The 17,604-nt window shown below is 39.7% G+C and overlaps 1 protein-coding gene across 16 annotated transcripts in view; it reads right to left on the bottom strand.

The window, feature by feature from the left end:
• PAM (peptidylglycine alpha-amidating monooxygenase) overlaps positions 1-17,604 on the bottom strand; it is a 337,150-nt gene that overhangs the window by 70,610 nt on the left and 248,936 nt on the right. For all 16 annotated transcript variants that reach the window (XM_066381913.1, XM_066381912.1, XM_066381917.1 and 13 more), the window contains 5 exons: positions 5,579-5,627; positions 4,225-4,292; positions 3,387-3,467; positions 3,022-3,098; positions 2,534-2,637 (listed from right to left, as the gene is read on the bottom strand). In XM_066381913.1, the coding sequence (XP_066238010.1) occupies positions 2,534-2,637; positions 3,022-3,098; positions 3,387-3,467; positions 4,225-4,292; positions 5,579-5,627 (379 nt within the window). The remainder of the gene's footprint in view (positions 1-2,533; positions 2,638-3,021; positions 3,099-3,386; positions 3,468-4,224; positions 4,293-5,578; positions 5,628-17,604) is intronic.

The raw sequence follows: 17,604 nt of genomic DNA, 5'->3' as shown, positions 1-17,604 counted from the left end.
AATTAGTATAGTCATTTTAGGGTATTATTTTAAAGCAAAATGCACATATAAAAAAGAATTATTCTAAATTCATGAACTGTGAGAAGCCTCCAGAGATCTCTTTGGTCTCTCATCCGGGCACTAATACAAGTTATTAATTTCTATGGTTGATATTGCTTCAAGAGGATATGCAAAGGATAGAATCAGACCAAAATTAGAAGACCCCCACTCCACCACCAAATTGTAAAAGTACCTCTAGCAAACCATTTTACTAAGTCCACACTTATACTTGTAGACTAATATAGATTATGTTGAGTTATTTTTTTACTACTTAGTTTACCTATTATAAAGGTTAATAAAATAACCAATGGTATTTAAGTAAAGTTTCTGGAGCTCTATATTAACATAAATCAGAGAACAGCTTATCAGTACCCTCTGCATTATATTACTTTGTATATTTAAAGATTGTAGGCCCCAACTGGTTGGCACAGTGGTAGAGCGTCGGCCTGGTGTGTGGATGTCTCAGGTGCGATTCCCAGTCAGGGCACACAAAGTGACCATCTGCTTCTCCACCCCTTTTCTCTCTCTACCTCTCTCTTCTCCTCTTGCAGCCATGGCTTGGTTGGAGCAAGTTGGCCCCAGGCGCTGAAGATGGCTCCATGGCCTTGTCTCAGGGCTAAGATAGCTTGGTTGCCTAGCAATAGTGCAACTCCCCAAATGGGCAGAGTATACCCAGTAGGGGGCTTGCACAGTGGACCCCGGTGGGAATGCATGTGGGAATCTGTCTCTCTGCCTGCCTGCTTCTCACTTAAGAAAAGAAAAAAAAGAAAAAGATTGTTAAGAAGTGAATTGTCAAACTACTCAAAATCTATTAATGTCTACATTGTCAACCCTTTTCATTTTTTTTTTTTAATTTCTCATTGATTTTGAGATAGAGAGGGATGGAGAGAGGGAAAGAGAAAGAAAGAGAGAGAGAGAAAAGGAGAGAGAGAGAAAGGGAGAGAAAGAGAGAAGCATCAATTTGTTGTTCCACTTAGTTGTTCCATTTAGCGTGCAATTCATTGATTGCTTCTCATATGTGCCCTGACCAAGGGTTGAACCCGTGACCTCTGGCACTCCAGGATGATGCCAGGGCCAACCCTTTTCTTACTGGTTATCATTTCATATAATTCAGTAATTATATAGCTTTTCTCAAGTTTCTTTTCCAAATCTATCAAATTTATCCAAAAGAAAAGGTATTGGAAGCTCCTTGTTTAATATAAATAATTTAAAATTTTTGTTTTATCTTTAGACCTAAGATTGGTGCTTTTAGAGAAACTTAAAAAATCCTATTCCATCATCTTGTATCTTTTATTCTTTTACCTGTATCAGTACCTTTTTTTTCCTCCTGACAACCAAGAGCTAGTGCTGTCATTATTAAGAATTATCTTTAATACAGCTAATGCATATTTTCAGATGCCTATTTTTTCTAATTTCTCATCGATCAAAGATAAATGGTGATAGGCCCTGGCTGGCTGTCCCAGTGGTAGAGCATCAGCCCAGCATGTGGATGTACTGGGTTCAATTCCTGGTCAGGGCACACAGGAGAAGCGACCATCTGCTTCTCCACCCCTTTCCCTTCTCTCTCTCATTCTCTCTCTCTTTCTTCCCACAGCCATGGCTTGACTGGTTCAAGCAAAGTTGGGCTTAGGCGCTAAAAAAAACAGCCCCAGATGGGCAGAGCATTGGGTAGATCCTGGTCAGGGTGTATGCAGGAATCTGTCTCGCTGCCTCACCTCCTCTCACTAAAATAAAAATAAAAATAAAAAATGGTGAAAATTTCAGCTTCCAGGTGGTATTGGTAAATATATATTTTATAACCTAGTTTAACATGAAAAGGATGCTTCTTATTTTTATTCTAACAAAAAATGTAAGGCCTTAATCTTTCATTTTTAATTTTGGCAAAACATTTTTGAAAGAGTTTATAGTGCTTTGAAAATTTTAGTGTTATAAAATATACTTACTTTAAGGAGGCTCAATATTGTGAAAATTATTTAAAACTTTGACATTCTATTTTGCAAAGTGCTGAATGTCATTATTTTCATTTGGTAGACTCAACTGGAAAACACTGACTAGATGGAAGTTTTAACAGGAAGAAAAACATTGTGGTTCTAAGTAATTACTGTACACCACTGAGCGCAGAAAACATAGATTTGCCTGAGTTTGAACACAGGACAAAGGACACTTGAGGTTAAATAAGTAATTAATTAATTCATTCATTCATAATCATTATGCCTTTCTTTATTTAGACAAAATAAACTCTTGTGGTAACCATAGTATGTAGAGGTATGATAATGAAGGTCTTGAATAAATAGGAAGAAATGAAGCATAATAAAAGAAGCACATGTTCTAGAGTTTATCTAGCTCAATCAGTTCCAAATGATAGAACAGTATCATTTGTTATAATTGTTCATGAGAATAAAATGCACAATTTATTCACACAGATAACTGCCACCTAAAATCATACCTTGTCCCAATAAAAGTTTTTTAAATAGTGAAATCTGCAGAATCATACCCAATGTGTGTGGCTTCTGTCCTTCCTTCACCAGTGAATACACATCTTGCTGCCAATATGTCACCAAAACTAACATCTACTGGGTGCTCCACAGGGTAGAAAGCCTGTCAAAAAGTTGAACACAGAGATTCATTAAAATTACCAATAATGTCCAGAACCACATGTTTTAACAACATGAGTCTTAGAGTACCCTGTGTAGCAAGTATGAAGACAAACACATAGACATATACACACACACGCACATCCCCAACCACCATGACCACCCCCATCGCCATCACCACCATGTTTAAAAATATTAAAAGAACTGATAAGAAAACTACCAAGTTGGAAGTAGTGAAAGAATAAAAAATTATACATAGTAAAGTCAGAGTTACAGATGTTTTGGTTATAGAAAAATTCACAAGGGTTCCATGAGAGCTTTCAAAATGACTGTCTGGTGCTTAATTTGTGGTTTTTTCTCTCTCAGAATTAAATTAGAGTCTACACACCTGAGGCAGCTGAGGGCTCTGGCGTCCAATCAGCGTCCACTGTCCATTTCTTACTCTGTATCCACTTACTACCTGACCTGAAACGAACACAGACTGCCATCATATAATATAATAGGGTATTTGGAAAATAAAAGGCATCATTTGCTTTCCTATTTCAAAATAAAATCTGAATATTTTTAGAACCCCAAATGCTAGGTATTTTAATGAAAACAAATGGTGAAAAGGTATACAAAATTTCAAAGTATTGAGCAAAATCACTTTCACTGAGACAGATTTAATGTCAAACAATCTGCATTTTACATTTTTAGCATTAGCAAGCACAATGGTAAATATTTATAATTTAACATGTAGATTAAAGTTCTTACCTAAATGATGAGTGTGAACTCGATAGGCAAATACATGCATTGGATATTTTTTATAATGACATGAAATGTCAGAATTCACCACTGTTAGAAATAAAAACAGAAAAAGTCACCAGTCAGCTGGAAAATTATGTAATATTTGTTTTACATATCTATAGGGTATTCAAATGCTGCTAGGCATGGGGATTTTCTTATAGTTAACACGAACTCACAACTCAGCAGACATTAAGCACTTACATGCCAGCAACTTTACTAAGTTAAGATACCCTTGTTCTCATGTTTTATATCATTCCTAAACAAAATAACTAGAACCAAATCAAACTATCTTCTCAGTGAAAATATTGCCTTAATTTCTTATCTTTACCATGCTATTTACATAACACAAAAACATAAAAGTTGTATTTTACTTTTCAAACAGAAGGATTTTTAAAAAATTGATTGCAAACACCTAAGAGAACTGGATTCACAGTTCGTATTGAGAAGGGACCATTTCATATACTTTTCCTTCTTTAACATCTAACACATAGTAGCTATTCAATACATAGCCTTTTATAGTAAACAAGTGAACAGTTACAATGAAACCATAATTGTAATTAACCGACTTCCTAACCATGGGCCTCAATTCTTAGCATATCAAAAAAAAAATTATGGAAAATAATAAAGTACTGGGTTGGAATAATGTAAAAATCTACTTTAAATCAAAGGATAATAAAAAAGTGGTTTATTTTACATGGACTCAAAAATATTGGTTATTTTGAAAGTTTATAAAAACTATACACTAGATTCATTCTTATAGATTAAGTAATGAGATAATAGTATATACTAAAAGATCATTACTCACCTTTTTCTCCTGCTGGTATAACTGTGTCAACAGACATCAAAAGGTACATGCCAGCAATTAACGGCTGTCTACAGAAAACAGTAACATTTATCTCAACTATTTGCAAAGTCAAAACTATTGCTTTGGAAAAATAAAATATACTTCAATGTACTGATCTATAAAATATTTGTGTGAAAATTAAAACAAAATAACATGAAAAAAGAGGTAGAGATTTTTTTCCATTAAAATAATTTCTTGGGCAAATAGCTTAATACACATTTTCTATGGTATGGTGAATATGGAAGGCCATATCTAAGAGGCTCCTGTGATGGTTAATTGTGTCAACATGGCTAGGGTATAGTGACCAGTTGTTTGGTCAAGTAATAGCTTGAATGTTGCTATGAAGGTATTGTTTTAGATATGATTAATATTTAAATCATTGATTATGAGTAAAGCAGATTACCATCCACAATGTGGGTAGGTCTCTTAAGAGGAAAATGAGGTCCCATGTAACAGAAAGAATTTTGCTTCTCGACTGCCTTTGGACCCAAGACCGCAACACTGACTCCTGCCAGAATGCCCAGCTTGTGAGTTAGCCTTTCGGATTCCAGACTTGCCAGTCCCCACAATCATGTGAGCCGACTGCCTTAAAGTACTGTAAGTCTCCCTCATGTGTGTGTGTATGTATGTATGTATTCATAAACATTCTACTGGTTCATTTTCTCTGGAGAACACTGACTACTAATATACTTCTCAATGATTCCTTTTGTGACATTCATACCCTTGTTTAATCCTCTTCTCTGTGTGTAGGCTGACTTAGTAACTAGACCCAGTAATTTATTTCTAACAAATAGAAAATGGCAAATATTATTTTATTTTTTATTTTTCCACAAAAGTCAGACTATGAAGATTTGTGGCCAGCTATTTTCTCATGAGATTAGACTATCAGAAAGACTCCGTGCCGCTGTGCACCTCCTCTCTTCCTTTCTCCACTGCTGGCTGTGGTGGGCGCCAGCTGCCATGTTGTGAGCTATGCTGTTTAGAGCCCACATAGCAAGGAAATGAGGGAGTCCTCTAGCCAACAGCCAGAGAGGAAATGAATCCTGTCGATAGCCATGTGAGTGCTTTTGGAAGCGTTTCCCCCACGTTGAGTCCCAGACACTGAAACACTGGCCAAGAGTGAGAACACAGCCCCAGCTAAGTTGTGCCCAGATTTCTGACCCACAGGAGACAATAAGGAATTGTTCTTTGAAGCCACTAAGTTTAAGGTATTTTGTTAGACAACAATAGATGACTGATGCACTGTACTTCTCACTTTTAAGTTCTCAAAGCTTTCAAAAGTTGTCACTCAGCTAACATAGCTAGAAGTACTTACGGTAGGCGTGTGAGGTGCAAGGACACACCAGAACAGTCTTTGTGATTATCTGAAACACACATACAAAATACACAACTTAAATATGAAAACATGCAAATGAATTTCAAAATAATAAATTTAAAATGATAATTCTGTAATTAAAATTATGTTTCACTTGTATCGTGTTTTATAATTTACAGAGTACTTTCATACTCATGAATTCATTTAGTCTCCAATGTATCACAACCACACCGAGAAAACTGTCATTTCAAGCACTTGGTGTTTTTTTTTGACTTATCAAACTGACCAGTAATCTGCTTTCCTGCAGATACACTAGATACTAATCATAAACTCACAGAAGGAAATTGTTGCTACTCTTTATGTATTATCTATATTGTTGAAATATCCAAAAAGTAGTCCATGGGACTCCAAACAGCTAGCTTGTCTACTTTTTAAAAGTAAAAACCACACAGAATCTTGTTTGATTCTTAAGAATTGCTCATCTCCACATTCGAAATAGAAACCTATTCATTCTTTTACACCGGACTTCCATGGAAAGCCTCTAAGTATCTTTACCTTTGCTAAGGACATTTCAGAGACCTCTTACAAATCCTCATTCTTCTGTCTTCCTTTGCCTTCCCCAAGTAGAATAAAGTAAAAATTTACATTACTCATCCAAATCGTTATCGGTGTGGAACTTGCTGATACCTCACCAGAGACCATAAATAGTAAGTCATACCATTTCTGTATATGTTAAATTCCTTCTACTTAGCATTTTATTCTAAGCAATTATAAAACTTTATATCTCAATTTTGAAAGTTGGTTTTAATAGAAATAACTATTGCATGTGTGTATATGTAAGATTGCTAGAATGCTAAATTAATATTAGAAATAAAGAAGTGAAGTGTGCTAATAAGTAACAGCAGATGAAATAGTTATTTTATGGGATTTTTTTTTACCGGTAATTCTCATGAGAAAACCAAAGGTAGCTTCATATAGAAATATATAACAGGTAATTTAACAAGATACACATTTTGATTTTGTGTGTGCGTGTGTGTGTATGTGTAAGTGACAGAGACAGAGAGAGGAACAGATAGGGACAGACAGGAATGGAGAGAGATGAGAAGCATCAGTTCTTCATTGTAGCTCCTTAGTTGTTCATTGATTGCTTTCTCATAGGTGTCTTCAGCGGGTGCTACAGCAGAGCTAGTGACCCCTTGCTCAAGCCAGTGTCCTTGTGCTCAAACCAGTGACCTTGGGCTCAAGAGAGTGACCATGGGGTCATGTCTATGATTCCATGCTCAAGCCAGTGACCTCAGGGTTTTGAACCTGGGTCCTCTGTGTCCTAGTCTGACGCTCTATCCATTGTGCAACCGCTTGGTCAGGCTACATTTTGATTTATCATAAATAAAGTTTAGAAAGTATAAGAAATCATACTTAATACTTTGGTAATAAAAACACAAAGGAAATTTCTCTGTACAGCATAGTAAGAAGCCTGATCTTAAGAAAGATAGTTCAGAAATAAATTTAATGACAAAAATTAATCAGTTGGGGAGGTATATTTTGTTTTTATCACTTTACAAAGGGAGCTATATCTAATCTCCTAAATGAATTTCAGTGAGGGGCTATTTTCAAAATAATTTCAGTGAGTCCTTTTTTTTAAAATTTGAAATGAACTTTAAAGAGATGGGGAAATAATAATAATAATAATAATAATAAAAATATTTGTGACCCTGGCTGGTTGGCTCAGTGGATAGAGCGTCGGCACAGCATGTGGACATCCTGGATTTGATTCCCAGTCAGGACACACATGAGAGGTGACCATCTGCTTCTTCTCTCTTCTCCCTCTCCCCCTTCTCTCCTTTTTCCCTCTTACAGCCACTGGCTCAACTTGTTGGAGCACCAGCCCCAGGCACTCAGGATAGCTCCACTGATTTGAGCATCGGCTCAAGATGGGGGGTGGGGTGGTGGGGTGGGGGTGGGGGGTTGCCAGGTGGATTCCTGTTGCGGCACATGTGGGAGACTGTCTATCTCCCCTCCTCTCACTTCTTTATTATATGCGGCTTAAGTGTCTGTTTGTCACCGATAGCTTATTGGTTGCTTGAGTAACTGTACTAGCCAATGGGGTGAAGTTGCCATGGCCTAACGCAAATTGAGCGGGTTGGGGGAAGGTGAACATTTGTTTGCATTGGCAATCATCTGCTTTTGAAACAATTTAAGGCTGAACGCAAATTGAGCGTGTCAGGGGGAAGGTGAACATTTGTTTGCATTGGCAATCATCTGTTTTACATAAAAACTACATCTTAACGTAATTTCTTTTAAGAATGCCTCCTAGAAAATACAGCACTGAAGAGGAGAGAAAAGGAGCTAAAGCTGCACAAAAACAGCTTTCTCAACAAAAAGAAACCACTGAGCAGACAAAAACAAGGCTTGCTTCAGTCGCAGAGCAAATGCGTTTTTCTCAGAAAAATGAGACTGATGAGCATAGAGAAACAAGGCTTGCCTCAGATGCAAGACAAAAAAGCCTGTCTCGACAAAATGAGTCCCTTGAACAAAGGCAGGAGAGAAATGCAAAAAAAACGACAGAGTAATGCTGACCGAAACGCAAAAAGGATTAAAACAATTTCAAACAGAGAAACTTTAATTTTTGAGCATTCCTCTGGTGACATGAATATTAAATGTGAACACTGTCAGTCCTTAAACTTCAAGTTAGAAACTAATCGATTTGACCGTGGCAAGAAAGGATTTTCTCAATGTTGCAAGTACAGAACCATTGTAGTTCCACTAATTGAGAATTATCCACCACTATTGAATAAATTATTGACTAATCAGCATCCAAATAGCAAACAGTACATGGATAGCATTCAATCCATTAATAGTTCGTTTGCTTTTGCGTCCATGGGAAACAAACCAATTGACCAGGACTTTATTGCTTTCGACTTCATGGTCAAGTTTACCATCAAACTGGAACTTTGCACTGATGGGAAAAGAAAGTTTGCTCAATTATATATACTTGATCCCTCAAAAGCCAGTTCGGCACGTTTAGAATGGAATAAAAGAATTCCTGAGACCTTACTTAATGAAATGGGGGAATTATTTCAAGACATTAACCCATTTGCTACTGCATATAAAATGATGCATGAAGTTGAAAAAAAGTTGGCCTCTAATGCTATAGCAAGCAATGAGCCAGCAATCAGCATTGCCATGGCCATTGTCTGTGATCGTAACTTAGATCAAAGGTGGAATAATGTCCAGCAAGCCACAAGACTAGAGGTTCTCCAATTGAAAAATAATGTCATAGTAGCTAAGTCTTTGACTGGCTCCTCTAAAGGTGAAATACATGTCATTCCAAGAATTGATTTGGCTCCATCTCAAACAGGGTTGCCGTTTCAATTGAGACGTAGACAATTTCCTGTAAAACTTGCCTTTGCTATGACCATTAATAAGGTCTCAGGGCCAAACGCTTAAGCGTGTTGGCATTTTTTTACCTGAGCCTGCATTTGGACACGGTCAACTTTATGTTGCCTGTTCAAGAGTTCGTGAAAGAACGGACGTAAAATTAAAAATAATTGATGGTCCTCTGCAAGGCGAGCTTAAAAATGATGGAAAGATCTACACAAGAAATGTTGTGTGAGCCTGACCTGTGGTGGCGCAGTGGATAAAGTGTCAACCTGGAAACACTGAGGTTGCTGGTTCAAAACCCTGGCTTGCCTGGTCAAGGCACATATGGGAGTTGATGCTTCCTGCTCCTCCCCTTTCTCTCTCTCTCTCTCTATCTCTATCTCCCCCCATCCTCTCTAAAATGAATAAATAAAAGAAATGTTGTGTACAAAGACATCTTTGACATGTGAATTAACATTTTATTATTTAAATCACCTTTATTTATTGAGCTAGCGGTGGCTCTTAAGAAATATACCGCCAGTGGTTTCCGTCCTTGCACTCTACTTTAAGCAAGTAGAAGGGGGAAACCCAGTGGGGCACTAAGCAAAGGGGCATCCTCGCCGCCTGCCCTGGGTAATTCAGTTTGAATTAGCAGACACCTTTGCACAAATCATTTTTTTTTTCTTTTTCTGAAACTGGAAACGGGGAGAGACAGTCAGACAGACTCCCGCATGCGCCTGGCCGGGATCCAGCCGGCACGCCCACCAGGGGGCGATGCTCTGCCCACCAGGGGGCGATGCTCTGCCCCTCCGGGGCATCGCTCTGTTGCAACCAGAGCCACTCTAGAGCCTGGGGCAGAGGCCAAGGAGCCATCCCCAGCGCCTGGGCCATCTTTTCCTCCAATGGAGCCTCGCTGCGGGAGGGGAAGAGAGAGACAGAGAGGAAGGAGAGGGGGAGGGGTGGAGAAGCAAATGAGCGCTTCTCCTGTGTGCCCTGGCCGGGAATCGAACCTGGGACTTCTGCACGCCAGGCCAACGCTCTACCACTGAGCCAACTGGCCAGGGCACACAAATCATTTTAATTACAATTTATAATATCTAGAACAGCGGTCATTTCGTATGACCGCTGGGCTTTCTAGTAAATAAATAGTTTTATCTTAATTTTTGCCTATGCTTTTAAACACAGAAAGAATAAATAAGTACTGTTTTTAAATTTATTAAAATAAATTTCCTATTTTTGAGAACAAGTTACTAAATATACTGCACGAGATTTAGTAAATTTGCCTGGCCTGTACTACTTTCAAAATTACTTTACCCAGAATTATTTAAATATCTCCACTGATCAAAAGAAAATGGTAGAATGTATACCATTCATTTATACCAAATGAATTCTAAACCATAGAGACTCACCTAATTGGATCAGTTGATATCAGGTAACATTTCTCATGCATGGAAAACCATCATAACTATCTTAAAAGGTAATTTTGAGAAGTGGTAGTCATTCATTCATTCAAGTAATATTTGTTGAGCAATTGTAATTCCCAGGCATTGTCCTATACACTACGGATACAGTGAAAAACAACATATTCAAGTTTCCTGCTCTCGTGGTACTTATCCTCTAATGGGAGTGGAGATATAGGGCAATGGGGCAAAAAGAATAGAGAAAAACAAAACACCAAATATATAAACAAGATAATGTCATAGTGAGCTCAACAGGGTAAGTGATGGTGAGTAGTAGTTTTATCTACTGTAGTCCAGGAAGGACGGAGTGGCCACAAGACTGGGGACTGTCTAGGCCATGCAATGTATGTTAACAGTCTGGCTTTTATTTTCTGTCTGCAAAGAAGCCATTGGAAAATTTTCAACAATGGAGTGATAAGATTACTAGCACAGTATTAGTACTTACAAATTACTTACTAATTCCTGGATGTCAGGCAAGAGCTTGTTTCTTATACAATGTTCATCCAACAAAAGGTAAATGGGAAATAAAAATTGTCACTCGGTTTTACATTACATCTTTGCATTGAATGAATCAAATAAATCACATTTTGATATCTAACTTGGCTGATATGCTTCACCATGACTTAAAAAAATTGGGAAAATTAATAAAAAAAACGCATTTCACAAATTATTAAAAAAAGTTTTCTTTAAAGTTGAAATGTGTCGCCAAATTAAGAGTAGCAGAAATGTTACTATTGCCAGTAACAGTCCATCTTCCTGTTAGGTAATGCTCTTTATTATAATTGTCTAAATTAAGAGCTTTTTACTCAAGAAAACAATAGCTATTGCTATATAAATGTTGTTTATTTGTTTCCTTCTAAAATTTTAAAAGTGAGACACTGTCTCACCATTCACTCCACTGAAAAGACACAGTACCCATTTGTCTTTTTTTTTCTTTTTGTAATTTTCCGAAGTTAGGAGTGGGGAGGCAGTCAGACAGACACCCGCATGCACTTGACCAGGATCCACCCGGCATGCATACCAGGGGGCGATGCTCTGCCGATCTGGGGCATTGCTCCATCATAACTGGAGCCATTCTAGTGCCTGAGGCAGAGGCCATGGAGCCATCCTCAATGCCCAGGCCAACTTTTTGCTCCAATGGAGCCTTGGCTGCAGGAGGGGAATAAAGAGAGAGAGGAAGGAGAGGGGAAGGGTGGAGAAGCAGATGGGTGCTTCTCCTGTGTGCCCTGACCGGAAATCAAACCCAGGACTTCCACATGCTGGGCTGACACTCTACCACTGAGCCACTGACCAGGAAGCTGTTTGCCTTCTGATCCTACATATTTATCAACTACATGTCATATCCTATAAGAAATTCAAGGATATCACACAACAATAAAAAAATAGTTAAGAACTCAAGTAATCCAAGCCACAGTTGCAGAGCTCCAGGGAAAAGCAACCTGGTCTCATCTCTCCAGGCAGAGAAGAACAGAGGCTCCATCTCCACACATGCTGCAGATGGCTTTTCCAGTCTACCTGAATCATTACCAGCTAGAAGCAGCGGTCATTGGGACTTGGACGTGAGCTGCAAAGTATAGAATTGTGACAACAATACCAATGCCATGCGGTCTTTTCCTGGATGTGGACTTTTCCTGGACTCCTGCTCCTTGGGACAGCTCCTAACGGACTGAACTGGGGTTGGGTTGCATTTATCAGGGATTTAGCATGGTGTTGGGTCCAACTTGTACTTGGTGAACATGTTAAGGACACTACTCTTTTATGGATTCTTGCTGTATTGGCCAAGAGTTTGCTTAAAGACTTTAATCACTGTAAAAAAAAATATAGAAGAATGGATAAAGAAGATGTGGCACATATACTCCATGGTATACTATTCAGCCATAAGAAATGATGACATCAGATCACTTAGAACAAAATGGTGGGATCTTGATAACATTATACAGAGTGAAATAAGTAAATCGGAAAAAAAAATAGAACTGCAGGATTCCACACATTGGTGGGACATAAAAATGAGACTAAGAGACATGGACAAGAGTGTGGTGGTTACGGGGGGCGGGGGAGGGAAGGAGGGGGAGGGGGAGGGGCACAAAGAAAACTAGATAGAAGGTGACGGAGGACAATCTGACTTTGGGTGATGGGTATGCAACATAATTGAATGAGAAGATAACCTGGACATGTTTTCTTTGAATATATGTACCCTGATTTATTGATGTCACCCCATTAAAATTAATATAAATTTATTTACTTTAAAAAAGAACTCAAATAATAATGAGAGGATCAACACATATTTGGAAAAAATACACTGAACATCTGACTTACATAGTGTAATACAATGACTTTAGACAAAACACTGGATTTTAGAGGCTCTAAGTTTTATCTTATAGAATGTCAATCTTACATGGATAGATGGCTGGTGTATATAAAGATCCAAAGTGAAAATTTGGCCTGTTTTAAAAAAGTTCCAGAAAACAAAATATACAGAAGGAAAATTAGTGAAAGGATACACTTTATAAACCAAACTAGAGATTCCAAGATGGTGGTGGAGTAGGCAGATGTTCCAACTGCCACCTTCCAAGTTCAAATTGGACTACAAGTTAATTTAAGAACAATCATCTTGAAAAACCAACTTTGGACTAAATGAAGAGGAGTTTATAACCAAGGATCACAAAAGAAGCCACATTGAGACTGGTAGGAAGGGCAGAGTTGCGGAAAGGGCTGCCCAGCTCCCGGGAGTGAGAGGCTGTGAAGGGTCCAGAGGGGCTTTCCCTGTGGGGAGGTTCACCCTGAGAAGGGAGGACCCTAAGTCCCAGGCCCAGCAGCCCAGTCTAGAGCCCCGGAGCCTAGAAGAGGCACCCACATAGAATTTGGAAGAAAAGAGCCAAGGTTTCTGACTGTGAAACAGAGAAAGACAGCTCTCAAAGACACAGGCTTCATTTTAAAGGGCCAGTGCAGAAAATTTCGTTCACAGCCAGTTACCCAGAGCTCTGACAGAGGGAGGGCTGTGAGGACTAGAGTTGTGTGAGGAGAGTGTGTAGTTGGTGGTCTAGGGAGAGACACTGCAGGGGACAGCCACTGGAACCCATGCTGAGTCAATCTCCAATACTGCAGTCGCCATGTTTCTTGGGTGGAGCAGTCCCCTTTTTGTGGCATTAGCCTGGGGCAACACAACTGCCTCTGGAATCTCTCCTTCCCCATACTGTGAAGACTGGGCCATTCTGAGAAGTCAGCCAGGAAGCAGTGGGTACATCAGTGACCCAGTTTTCTGGGGTTGAGGCTAGAGCTACCCCCAAACCATAGCACGCTCCCGAGTCTATGATTGGTGCTTCTGCCCCACAGGGGACTCAGTAGAAAGTGTCTGGACATCGGACAGACCACACCTCTGGGTCTCAGTGGCCACACTCGCTGGACTACTGGGGCTATACCCTACTGAGGTCTGTGAAAAAAGTCTGGACAGACTGACACCTGGGGCCGAGGGGTGGAGCTACACCCACACCCTTCCTAATCCCTGAATAGCCACAGGCTCCAGTCTCTACCAAAGGTTTTATTTCAGTGGCTGAGGCCAGCAAGCAGCTAACAGATAGAGGCTGCAGGAAGCAGGCTCAGAGAATCTTGGCCTTTTGCTGAGATTCCCTTAGGTTCACTGAGGGTAAAAGCCAGACTAGGTGTGTGGCTTGGTATGTCCAGATGCACGTGGGCCCAGCAGAGGCAGCAACAAATTCTGGATTGCTTGTAGCTCCAAGCAGGTTGCTGAGGGCCAGTCACAGGCAGTGTTCTGCACTGGTCTATACTGGGTTTCTGCCAGGGAGGCCCAGGGCCACTATGTCCTGCTGCAGAGAGTATCAGTTCAGGACTTAACAACCCTTGCTGGTGGTGAGTACTAAGGGAGGGCTCGTCAGACACTGGGCTCAGCTGAGGAAAGTTCCACTTTCTGTGATCAGCACCAGCACAGCGGTTTGTGCACATTGAACAGGGTGGAGCTTCACATTCGGTCAGCCTGGGTCCTGGATCTCCTGCTCTGCTGGCATAGGTTCCACAGGGGAAAGAAAGAGAGGCTTGGAGCAAGAACATTCAAAGTGTGGGTCCCTGTGAGCCTATTGTTAGGTCCAGTCAAGGGACTTAGCCATTTTCTGGGGAGGCACATTCATCCCAGGGGAGGACTCTCTTAGTCTTCTTCCTGAGACAAGGGGCTTACCAGCTGGAAGAACTTCTACAGAGGGAGATGTCGGCCCCATACAATCTGAACCTGCTGCTTACCTCGCTGGGGAGAAACAGAATTGGAGTATCCAGCAGTGTCTGAGGGATTAGGCTCTGGAGTAGGGGCCACTTTCCCCATACTGAACTCCTGACCATGAGACCCCTGAAGTAGGGGGTCTCACTAATGTTGTATTCCCAACCTCAGCTGCCCCAACCGACCAAGCTTGCAATGTGTAGAGAGATTGGTGAGGTGAGGCCAGTCTGAGCCCACACTGTAGTCTTCCTACAGAAGACTCTGTGGGAAGACCAAGTAGCTGTAAGAAGAAGTGAAGCAGCTGAAAATTGAAAGCAAATCTTATGGAGCTTGGGGCTTTTACGTAGCTGCTGTCATCTCTAAGCAGGAGGAAGATGATCCTTATACAGAAGTTGGCCGTTCCCATACTATCCAGGCACAGAAAACACAGACACAAACAGCAAAAAGAGTAGTAGCTGAAGACAGGGAGCCCATAGGGGGTTACAAACAACAGCTGATGCCAACCCAAGAAGATCTAGAGCCAACACAACTGGTAGTGGGTGGCAGAAAGCACCAACCCTTCACTAAGCTATCTACACAAGCAGCATGCCCAGAGGAGGAGTCTAACAGGCACCGGACACTGTGGAGAATAAATATACCCAACAGGACAGACATTGCACAGTGTGTAATACACATAATCAAAGTTGACCCTTAGAGTTGGCCAGCCTGAAGGGATAACCATACCCATGAAAGGACAAACTGCATTCAATACTCACATACCATAGGAGGGAAAATACTTCCCTCAAGAAGCATTCCTAGAACAATAAAAACAGGTGGTCTGAAAGTCAGTACCACTGAGCCCATCTTCCTCATCAAGAGACCATAAAAATTTTTAAAGTCAAACAGGGCTGCCTAATATATAGACAAAATGAGCAGACAAATAAATGTGACCCAAATTAATCAACTAAATAAATCCCCAGAAAAAGAACTAAATGAAATGGAAATAACCAAACTACCAGATATAGAGTTTAAAATAATGATTTTTAGGATGCTCAAGGATCTTAGAGCAACAGTGGATGATCACAATGAGAAATTAAAGAGACAGCAAGCATCAAAAAGGACATTGAAATTGTAAAAAAAAGAACCAGTCAGAAATGACAAATACAATATCATAAATGAAGACTATACTAGAAGGAATCAACAGCCGACTGGATGAAGTGGAGGATCGAATCAGCAATTTAGAGGACAAAATAAATGTAAGCATAGAAGCAGAGCAGAAAAAAGAAAGAGGTGCAAAAAGACTGAGGAAACTCTAAGAGACCTCTGTGACAACATGAAGAGAAACAACAACTGCAACATAGGGGTTCCTGAAGGAGAAGAGAACGAACAAGGGATAGGGAACATATGTGAAGAAATCATAGCTTAAATTTTCCCTAATAGGATGAAGGAAAAAGTTCAAGAAACACAGAGTCCCATTAAAAATGAACTCAAGGAGGCCTACACCAAAATACATCATAATTAAAATGCCAACGTTAAGAGACAAAGAAGGAATACTAGAAGCTGAAAGAAAAAGCATTTAATTACTTACAGAGGAGCCCCCATAAAGATGACACCTGACTTTTCAACAGAAACACTTGAGGTCAGAAGGGATTGGCAAGAAAGATTCAAAGTGAGTGAAAACAAGAACCTACAACCAAGACTACTTTATTCAGCAAGGCTATGATTTCAAGTTGAAGGAGAAATAAAAAGCTTCCCAGACCAAAAAAAAAAAAAAGAAAAGATTCAAGGAATTCATTACAACAAAACCAGTACTGCAAGAAATGTTAAGGGGCCTGCTATAAAAAGAGCAAAGGAAAAAAGAAATTGAGAGAAAGAGGAATGTAGGTTTAAAGAAGAAAATGGCAATAAATAAGTACATATCAATAATAACCTTAAATGTAAATGGATTAAGTGCTCCAATCAAAAGACATAGGGTAGCTGCGTGGATAGGAAAACAGGACCCATATATATGTTGTCTACAAGAGACCCACCTCAGAACAAAAGATACACATAGACTGAAAGTGAAGGAATGGAAAAAGTATTTCATGCACGTGGAGATGAAAAAAAAGCTAAGGTAGCAATACTTATATCTGAGAAAATAGCTTTTAAAACAAAGGCTATAGTAAAGGACAAAGCAGGTCACTATATAATGATAAAGGGAGCAATCCAACAGGAGGATGTAACCATTGTAAATATTAATGCATGGAATATAGGAGCACCTAAATATATAAGGCAGATTTTGTGGACATAAAGGGTGAGATCAACAGCAATACTATAACAGTAGGGGATTTTAATACCCCACTAACATCAATGGATAGATCCTCCAGAAAGAAAATTAACAAAGAAACAGTGGCCATAAGGACACGCTAGATCAACTGAATTCAATTGATATCTTCAGAACATTTCATCCCCCCAAAAGCAGAAATACATTCTTTTCAAATGCTCATGGTACATTCTCTAGGATAGACCACATGTTAGAAAACAAAATAAGTCTCAGTAAATTTAAGAAGATTGAAATTATATCAAGCATCTTTTCTAATCACAATGGCATGAAACTAGAAATCAACCACAACAGAAAAACTGAAAGATACTCAAACACATGGAAACTAAATAGGATGTTATTAAATATATAATAGAATGGGTTAACAATGAGATCAAGGTATGCCTGTAATGCTATGACCTTGTCTCTCAGGACTGCTTTTACTGTGTCCCATAGATTTGGGGTTGTTGTATATTCATTTTCTCTCTCTCTCCCTCTTTCTCTTCCTCTCCTCCTGTAGCCATGGCTCTATTGGAACAAGTTGGCCTCTGGCATTCAGCATGGTTCCATGGCCTCTGCCTCAGGCACTAAACAATGGCTCTGGTTGCAATGGAGCGCAGAGCATTGCCCCCTAGTGGGCAGATCCCAGTCAGCACACATGCAGGAGTATGTTTCTGCCTCCCCACCTCTCATTAAGAAATAA

This window comes from Saccopteryx leptura, chromosome 4 (assembly GCF_036850995.1).
Source record: "Saccopteryx leptura isolate mSacLep1 chromosome 4, mSacLep1_pri_phased_curated, whole genome shotgun sequence".
Classification (NCBI taxonomy): Eukaryota; Metazoa; Chordata; class Mammalia; order Chiroptera; family Emballonuridae; genus Saccopteryx; species Saccopteryx leptura.
Note: the sequence above shows the minus strand (reverse complement) of the source record. Positions and strands in the feature narration are given on the sequence as shown.